The sequence below is a fragment of the Chondrus crispus genome, genomic scaffold, assembly GCF_000350225.1.
Source record: "Chondrus crispus Stackhouse genomic scaffold, scaffold_317, whole genome shotgun sequence".
NCBI classification, from domain to species: domain Eukaryota; phylum Rhodophyta; class Florideophyceae; order Gigartinales; family Gigartinaceae; genus Chondrus; species Chondrus crispus.
Window position 1 is genome coordinate 98293 of NW_005179207.1, and position 9297 is coordinate 107589.

At 54.6% G+C, this 9297-nt stretch overlaps 3 protein-coding genes across 3 annotated transcripts; 1 reads left to right on the forward strand and 2 right to left on the reverse strand.

Moving 5' to 3' along the window:
• Positions 1-4834: 4834 nt before the first annotated feature.
• On the reverse strand, positions 4835-6052 carry CHC_T00010074001 (Ornithine decarboxylase). Its single transcript, XM_005717440.1, has one exon. The coding sequence runs from the start codon at positions 6050-6052 to the stop codon at positions 4835-4837; it is 1218 nt and encodes a 405-aa protein (XP_005717497.1).
• Positions 6053-6521: 469 nt separating this feature from the next.
• CHC_T00009016001 (Protein containing a DNA replication factor 1domain, rfa like) lies at positions 6522-8288 on the reverse strand. Its single transcript, XM_005717441.1, has one exon. It carries the CDS (start codon positions 8286-8288, stop codon positions 6522-6524), a length of 1767 nt encoding a protein of 588 aa, XP_005717498.1.
• Positions 8289-8834: 546 nt separating this feature from the next.
• On the forward strand, positions 8835-8987 carry CHC_T00005824001 (hypothetical protein). Its single transcript, XM_005717442.1, has one exon. It carries the CDS (start codon positions 8835-8837, stop codon positions 8985-8987), a length of 153 nt encoding a protein of 50 aa, XP_005717499.1.
• The last annotated feature ends 310 nt before the right edge of the window (positions 8988-9297 follow it).

Below are 9297 nucleotides of genomic sequence, written 5' to 3' on the forward strand. Positions count from 1 at the left end.
AAAGGTTCTTTTTGTTATTCCCATTTGCCCCGAAAATAATTTTGGGGGGGGGGGGGGGGGGGGGGGAGCTGGGCGGAGAAGGTTTGATGCAAAATATGCGTGGCCGAGGAGACGTCTATGTGCTGCCTTTGGGCACAGATGCTCGCGAAATTGTTAACGAATGGCAGTGAAATGAAAGGACAGTTCTACGTTCCATAGGAGACAATTCTAAGGATAGATTCTTCTACATACTATGTCATCACGCTGCTTAGACATCATGTCTAAGCAGCGTGATGTACATGATGTACCCACATGGCCATATACACGAGCCATACAGCGATGGTGGTCGCCGGCTGGACAGCGGGCAAGAAATGCGTTACATGGGGGGACGCCCATTAGTGCCGCTTTCACTTATGCGACCCTCCCACTAGTGCAGGCCAGACGGACGAACACGAAAAGTTTCACGTGTCACCCGGGTCCGGGTGTTATGCTGCCGTCCGTCCGTCGCGCGTGAAAACAAGTGAAAACGGCTTCTAAGCCGGATCCTATTCACCGAACAGCGTTCACATACCTTAGCTACACACAGACCTTAACTACAACGCAATCAAGTGATGAAGATGGGAGCGCAGAGGACGTGAGAGAGAGAAGGTCTGTACCCTCTGTTGTTGAGATCGCGGAATTGTTTGGAGAGCTGGAAGTTTTGGCGACTGAATGCCAAGTTTCAGGCGCTCTATCGTATCTGAGGTCGACAAAGCGCGCGTCTCTCACTGCAAAACACGACAGAGAACCAACGCGGAGCAGGCAGACGTTAATTACAGGGTACCGAGTGCATGGAAATAGATGTGACAACGTCACCTACTAATGCCATCTCCCAATAGTGCATGTTTTTGGGGCCTCGCACGGGGCGGCAATAATGGGTAGGGTTCCCTGTACTCTGGAAATCAGAAATCGCAATGAAATACGAAGAGCGGCCCTATCGGTTTGGCAAAATTTGGTGGCTAATGCCAGCATTTTCGATGGAAAATTCAGATCAGCACATGACTCATTCTTGCGCATTTAGCTATGCCATTTTTTTTTGCGTAAACCCTCTAATAGATTGGGTTTTTGTGGTAGAGTGACGTTCGAGGTTTCCGAATGAAAAAATCCCGATCGATTTCATTTCAGACTAAAGGTAGAGATGCTCTTAGAAATTTGACCACGGGCGCTTCCTGAAACTATTTTTGTATACTGTAGGCTTGCTTGCCTCACATGTAATACTGTATTGAGGCTATGAAATAGCCAGCGAATATTAAATTTGTGCCACGCGTTATTGTTTATACTTTCTTCCCCGTCTGCGACATTATTCCAGCAACCATGCGAAAAAAAGCACTCTATCCCCAGCAAATGTTGGCAATCACCCAGTCTTGCTGCGACAAATGTGTCGCGTTGGAATTGCAGAACAGCAGCAAAGAACAAAGAATGCGGCGCATACATTGCTGCTTGGAATCTTACACTAGCTGATAGCAAGCCCATTGCCCCTGTGATGTATTTTATCAATTGGATGGACGAGCTCATTCATCTACAATACAGAAAGAACCTCTTTCATAATTCCCAAAGTCGAAACGAGAGAAAGGAAGGAAATACCAGCAGCATGAAAGAAGTCGCGATACACATAAATTGTCAGCCAATGATTCTGCTAGAGCTCTCTATTGAAACCAAGTCACGCGACCATGCGTGTGAAGAATACAGTCAGCAGCAATGACTGTAGACGTCGCATTGACTCAAAGCTTTCCACGTTCCCAACCTCTTACAGTACCACAATGCCACAATGTCTTCAATGTGCAGCACCTTGCACGCATCACTAATTGATGAGCAAGTCACGTGAGCGAAAGAAACTGTTAAGCATTGCGCTCGCCTCGCTCAACAAACGGCGTCACCATGACGGTTTCTTACCCCCCCCCCCCCCCCCCCCCCGAGTGTGCTTTATCATGTCCATTTAGCCTGTGCATCTGATACACCATGGGTAGGATCTGTCCTCAAGAACTACTTTGAATTATGTGTCTCCCCTTCTTATTTTTTGTTCCTCATCCGCGCATGCTCTATTTTTGTACCAAACCCGCTGTGCTTCCCTGTTTCATTAGCATATTTAGTAGAGTCACACAGTCTCAATTGCCGACACTGGTCGACAGGGAACGTCGCTCCGAAATTCGCGTAAGTCGTGTAAGTCTTGAAATTCAATATAAATGAAACTTCGCCTTCTCAGCTGGTCCAAGCCCTTCTTCTCTCCTTGCATAACTTCTTCACAGTCTGCGCTACATCAATAAAAGTTGAGTGCACTTTTACCGTCCACAGCTATTTAACCTCGCCATATCGTGTACCTCTTTCTTCGTGCGCTCGAGACGGTATGCTCACAGAAAACCCATTCACCCTATTACCAGTCAGTGTTTCGACATGGAACATCCTCAAGTTTCTGCTCCTCGCCCTTGTCCTGGATATCCTAATCGCAGGGAGACTTCGCAACTTCTGGGCCAAATACAATGGGTTTCGTGCGACGAACGCAAAGAGAATCAGACTCGCGTCTGCCATGGGAACGAGGTTGGGGCCAACACAGGAAATCGATGGCAACAGCAAAGCGAGCAGAGCAGCTGCTTTTCTCATCACTGCAACTATCTTGACAGCATCTCTGCTGGTCGAATATGGTAGCAGTGAGGGAATGTCCGGAAGCAAAAGTCAATGCATCGCAGAGACACTGCATTCCTCTAAGCATCATTCAAGGCTCATGGTGGATCTACACGAGATGAGGTACAGGCATCGCGGTACCAACGCCGTCAGCTTGGGAGGTACAGTGACAGAGATTTTCGACATTCCAGTCGCTCCTGAAGGCGGAGCGCAAGGAAGGCCCGAAAGAATTTTGGCGACAAGGCAGAAGTTCATCGCCGAGTGCCCAGATGTTGATTTCGCAGTGGTTTACTTCAAGCAATGGGGAACAGAGGAGCAAGTACAAGTAGTGCGAGGAAGGAATAGAGACATAATACTGCAGAGACATAACACAATCGGCGGGGAAGATCAATGGGTGCATATTCGTAAGCTTCCGTTCGTCTGGGATGACATCTGTGACGGACAGAACGACGAGAAAGAGATTCCCGTGGTCGACGACATGTTTGTCCGTCTTCTCTGGAAATCGCTAGTCAAGTCCGCCGAAGGCTTCTCAGGGGTAGCAGCGTTACCATACCAAGATGCTGGGGAAAGCGACCGCACGACTCGGGCCACGTTGAGATTCGATTCAGAGAGCGAGTTGTTCAACGGACAACCACGGTTCGTGCGAGATGAAGAGGAGCTGCTAGTCTTCATGACGGAGCACATCGGGCGCACAGTCGGGCTCCAAGTGCGCGTGACGGTGCATGGGCTGCAGAAGATGGCGGAGGCAGCGGCGCACGGGCGGCCAGAAGCGTTCCCCTTGCGCGCTGCAGTGGACTTCACGCTGCTCACGCAGGACAAGGACTACAAGGTGTCCATGACGGGCGCGCGTGAGGTAACCAGTGTGATTGTGGACGCGCATGGGAAGTTTGCCGGCATCGTCGAAGTGTCCGGGGCGGCGTTCGTGTGCATGGTGGGTGATCCGTGGGCGGCGTGCGCGCAGCCGTTCAATGAGAGCGGGGTGGCGATCGGGATCGGGCAGCTGTCTCAGGCGAACATGACGTATTTGTCAATGTCCCCGGCTTCCACGGGCTTCAGCGAAGCGAACCTGACATCGAGCCGGCTGCGAGAGTCGCTATTCAACTACGTGCTGCTCAGCGGCATCGGGCCAGAGAGGCAGCTCGGGGTGGAGCCGAAGTACGGCGTGACGGGGGATCCGACGGGGCGTGGGTACCGATGGGGCGGCGAGAACGTGGTGATCCCTGTGCGGAGGGGAACATCAGAGTACGCCGAATGCACATCAGTGAAGTCGGCAGCGGCTGTGACGGGGGTGTTCCACCTGGGCGTGTGCGTGTTCGCAGCGCTGTACGCGGGCGTGCTCGCGGCGGGTTGGGCGGTGCGAAGGCACGCGAGGATCGACGTGCGAGGCATGCTGGGACGCGCGCAGGACGAGCTGGCGGGGGGCGCGGGAGGGCAGGGCGCGGTGCGGGAGGTGGGGGTGTACACGGCGGAGTGGGCCCGGGGGGTGAAGCTGTTGGGCACGCTGCCGGGCGGGGTGGAGGCGGAGCACGTGCTCGAGGGGGACGTGGTTTGGTGGGCCGGGGGTGGGAAAGTCGAGATGTCGGCGAACGGGCAGCAGGGGGAGATGAGCGGCGCGACTAAAGTTGGGTTTTGGACTAAGTGGCTAGCGGCGACTTAGAAAGCGGTGGAATGTGGAGTGGGGTTGAATGGATTGAGGGGAAGAGGAGGGAACGGGGATGCTCTGGTGAGCTGTTTATGGAACGGTGCGCAAGGTGGGGAGCGCGAGGGCTGTTGGAGGCGTCGGGGATTTAGCGTTCCGAGGAGGAGCCGGTACAGAATGGCGGAATGTAATATTATACGGGGAGGACGGGGAAGGTAAGAGCTCGGAAGAGCATGGTAGCGCCAGGCGTTATAAAGTAGGCGGGGTTGACGATGACGGCAGAGGAGGGGAGCGGATCAGAGCAAGTGGGCTGAGTTCCTGACATCAGGCCCTGTCAACAGAAGACAACGTCCAGATATTTCCGTCCTTGCTGGCATGCGGTCTCCCACCGCACTGTTGCGGCTGCTTGTTCTTGTTTACATATGATATTGTTACCCTCGGGTACAACAAACAGGCGGGTCGCGGCGCGTAATGTTACCCTTCTGCCTTGGGTAGTGCCTGCGCACCAGCACGTCTTGCTTCGTCCATCAATACCCTTCCCGCCCCCATCTAGCACTCTCACCCGCCGTCATCCGCCGCCGCGCTCCCCCTGCCAGAATAATAATACGCCACCTGGTGCCGCCCGGCCCCACCTACGCGCGTCGCCAAACACATGGTGTACGCGCCCATGTCAGCAAACCGTACCCAGTCCCCCTGCGCCAGCCCGCAAGGAAGCATGCACCTGTTCGCGATGGCGTCTCCTGCGGCCCGACTGGCTCCGCGCACCTCCCACTCCGCCAAGTCCCCTTGCACGTCCCCAGCAGCGCTTGCCTGAAACTCCTGGTCGAGCAGCCAAGCGTCGCGGAACGACCCATGCACGCCGTCCGCGACCACACACCACCGCGCCCCGTCGCGCCGGCCTGTCTGCACGACCTGCACGGCGAGCGTGTATGCCGTCGCGACGAAGTAGCGCCCGGGCTCCGCGATCACCTGTGTGTCCGCGTCGAAGAGCTCCTGCACGCCTTGCCGCACGCCGCTTGCGATGTCTGCGAACGCGGCCGCGCCGTTGGCCCCGTCGCGCCCGGGGAACCCGCCGCCGATGTCGAGCACGGAGAGCCGCGGCAGCCCCGCGTCGCGCGCGGCGTCGAACACGCGGCGCGCCGCGCCCAGCGCGCGCGTGTACGCGGCCGCGTCGCGGCAGCCGGAGCCGACGTGGAATGCCACGCCGACGAGCGTGGCATCGCTGCCGCGCACGGCGGCGAGGATGGCCGCCACTTCCGACGCAAGCGCGCCGAACTTGGAGGAGAGCGGGCACGCCGAGTCCGAGTCGTCCACGGCGATGCGGAGCAGGACGCGAGCCAGCGGGTGGTGGAGAGCGACCTTGTGCACCTCGTCCACTGCATCGACTGTCACGAGGTCGATGCCGTGCGAGCGCGCGTAGGACAGCTCCGAGGGCGCCTTGAACGGGTTGGCGAAGATCGTACGCGCGGAAAGGGGGGCGGGGACTAGCGTGGAGATGAGCGAGATCTCGTGCGAGGACGCCACGTCGAAGGAGACGTGAAGGCGAGCGAGGAAGGAGAGGAGCACGGCGTCCGAGTTGCACTTTACCGCGTAGTAGGGCGTGATGCCGGGGAGAAGCGTGCGGAAGGTGTGCACTTGCCGTGCGACGGTGGACAGGTCGCACAAGTAGAGCGCGGGGGGAAGGTAAGTGGATGAGGGGGGCCGGTGAGAGTGGAGAGGCTGCGAGTACGCGGCCGTCGCCGCCGCCGCCAGAGCGTAGGTGTCCGGGTATGTCATCTTGAGCGGAGGATGTGGAGTGGCGGTGCTCTAGCTACACTAGTGTGATGGTGGAGCGAAGGTACAGTAGCTGGGTTTTCAGAGCCGATGGGTTTCAAATCGTGCAGCGATCCCGACGTCTCCTAGGGACGTTCCCCCAACGCCGTCATCCCATGTCCGATCTGTTCTCACACCGATCGACCGATCAACGCACCTCCCTCTCGTGGGGGTTACCGTAAGTCTGGGGGTAAAGTCATCCATGCTTTACCATAGTGACAGCTCTTCACACTTTCAAATCGCATGGCAGAATTCTTTTGTGCTTGAAGGAAGAGTGAATCATGCGGCAATTTGTTTGGTGCGTGTTCATCATCATGGCCGCCAGACTTCATCAAATCCTTCAAGCCTTACTCTGTACTACCGTACCGTACATACGCACTTGCGCGATGAATCTGTGAGAATGCGACGCATTCTAAAACGTCAATGAGTCAGCCTATTGCTTGTCGGCTTCCGCTATGAGGTTTTGAAGACCTTCCGTTACCGCGTCCAAAAGCCCTCCGACCATGCGCCGGTCACGCGCTCCCCAAGCTCTTCGATGCTCCGTGTCAGTAATCTTTACTTCCATCAAATCGGCAAGCTCTGTGAGGTAACGCGACACATCTGTCACCGGGAAGTTCTTCTGACGCTCCTCGCTAAAGAAACCTTCATTGCGAAAAACGTCTTCTCCATCTTCTCCGCGGATTGAGAAAAAAGCGAGGTTGCGACAGTCTGCAACACTCCATCTGTGAAAAAAGGCAACAATCTCAGGTGGATTGCGACCTTTTCTCATGTCTTCTCTTCTTCTGTCCATGAAACAGCGCAGCTCATGCATGGTCCATTTGCTCGCCACAAATTCTGGGGAGAGAACGAATACTCCTACCATCGCATGCTTCATCCCCGCCATACGAGAGTCGGAGATCTGGTCGCCTGAGCGCGATCTTCCGCTGTCAAGAAAACTTTTAATTCTTCGCTGCTTAAGGTAATCATGCAACGGCTTCGCTGCCTTCTCCTTGTTAGCAGAGGCATGGCTTATGAACACAGTATATCGATGCGCAGTCTCAGAATCGATCTTGGTGGCCTCTCCTGAAGCATCCAGGTTGGCAAGACTTTTGGCAAGTTCATGAACGGATGTGGGTGATAGTGACGCATCCTTCTCCGAGACTGCTGGGTTTTCAAACCGAATTAGCGCCGTTGCATCAGAGTCTACTTTCAGCACAACTTGACTGCGGTCTCCCCAGTCTCCTAACCAAAAGTGAACCTTTGCATGCAATATTTCGATGTGCGGGCAACGGTCCATTCCTTGATCGTTCAGAAATTTCGCATCTTCTCCGCAAAGCTCGACGCAGATTGGCCTGCTGGTCAACAATTCTGTAACAGTAATCTTGAGGCTTGGAATTCCACCAGAGTTGACGAGTCGACCTTTGCTGGTCACCGCGCCCTGGCAGTCGCAGCGAGCACCAGCGTCAAGTTCTCTGATTTCTGCAACCGTGGCAAAGAACGGACCGAGACGATGAGGGGGTCGAGACAGAGTCAGGGAGAAGGGCACCTCAGATTCTTGCGTCTTGGCGAGTGGTTCCGATGGAGAGTCGGACGCAGACTCGCTTATTTTCGTGTACGAATTCCCATCACTTTGGAGTGGTATAAAAATAGGGGTTCCTTCGGCTTTGACATTGGCGACGTTTCCGGGGGTTTGGAATTCTTGTATTTGTTGGAGTGCTTGAGCCTGGAGTGCTTGAGCCTGCCTGAGGATTTGAGATGCTGGAGTCTGTCCGATAGTTTGAGGCACTTGGAATTCTCCTAATTCTCTTTTGACAGGTACTTGTCGCAGTTCCTCGACTTGTACGGGCATGAAAGTCTGATTGAGCAAACTTTCCCAAGGCTTAACGTCTTCTATTGTCGGAATCTCTTTGATACACTCTGCAGAGGTGATGTTAATTTCAAAGTGGTTGAAATCACAAAACCTAGAGTTCGCTCTGCGAACGTTTGCACAACAGCAATCGACTTCGTACGTGGCATCTAGACGAACAATTTCGTCAACAGGATCGGCAGCATCGCCGAAAGCTGTGAGGCGAATTCGGGCGGAATCATCCTCAAGTTCGAAACATGAAAGCGTACCAGGACCGTAGTTGTTTCTGTAGTGGTTCAGGGGGCGTTTCTTGACACAGCGAGCGCGAATGGTCCAGCTGTCCAGAGCGAAGTTGATAGCGGAAATGGGCGTCATGAAGGTTTAGGAATAGTTTACAATCAGAATGAGACTGGGATCTGATTGACGAGGGCGGGCAGACTGCAAAGTAAGGTGCGGAGGAGCGGGGAGTGAGGATGGCTACATGAGACCGGGTCGTTTTAAAGAGTTCTCCTTTCAGGTATACAAGGCTCTTTATTGTTGTAGAGGAAGAGTCGCCAGGCAAATTCGTACTGTATGTATTCGATGGGCGATCCAGTAGGATGAAAGCCACTGTCAGAAATGTGCTACATTCCCATAGGATCTCCTATCTTTTCTTGACTGAAGTCTTGGCCACAGTGTTGCAACGTGCACTGTGGCCAGCAACCATGTGCAACACTGTACAATCCTGATGACCAACTAGGTGACAAAGATGGACACCGCTCTGGTGTCAACAGAGAAGAGTGACATATTCAGGTGCATGAACGGGATGCAGGCCACCTCATGAGTGCCTCGTGGAGTTCTTGACGGGTCAGACAGCACAAGTGATCTGGATTGAAGCACCGCGTGTCTCTCCAACAACGAAGTGTCGTTCTATAGCTGTATATGAAGGACGTTGCAGGGCAGGTGTCATGCGTGGTGATTTTATTCAACTGGTCTGCCCCAAAGCTTGACGGGAAGGAGATGGATCCTCCTAAAGTACATGTAAGGTTTCCAAAACGGCTGTCAACACCTAACGTCCCCGCAGGGAGAGGGTAACACATGCACGCGTGGTCACCTCATTCCAACAGGACAGTGTCTATTGTCCATGCAGGCTCAAGAATACACACACGACAACCCTTCAGCTTTTCTTACCACAACCGCCACCAAGCCATCCTAAACCGCATGCGCCTCGGGCAACTACCGCTCGACTCTGTGGCTTCACGTAGGACGTCTCTTGCAACCCGGCAAGCCGCACACATCGCTGTGCCCCCGGCGCGTGCTCGCGCTTTAGCAGGCATGTCAGAGATCACACGACGCCATCGTCGCCCACTCGCTGAGGGGGGGGGGGGGGGGGGGGGGATTAAAC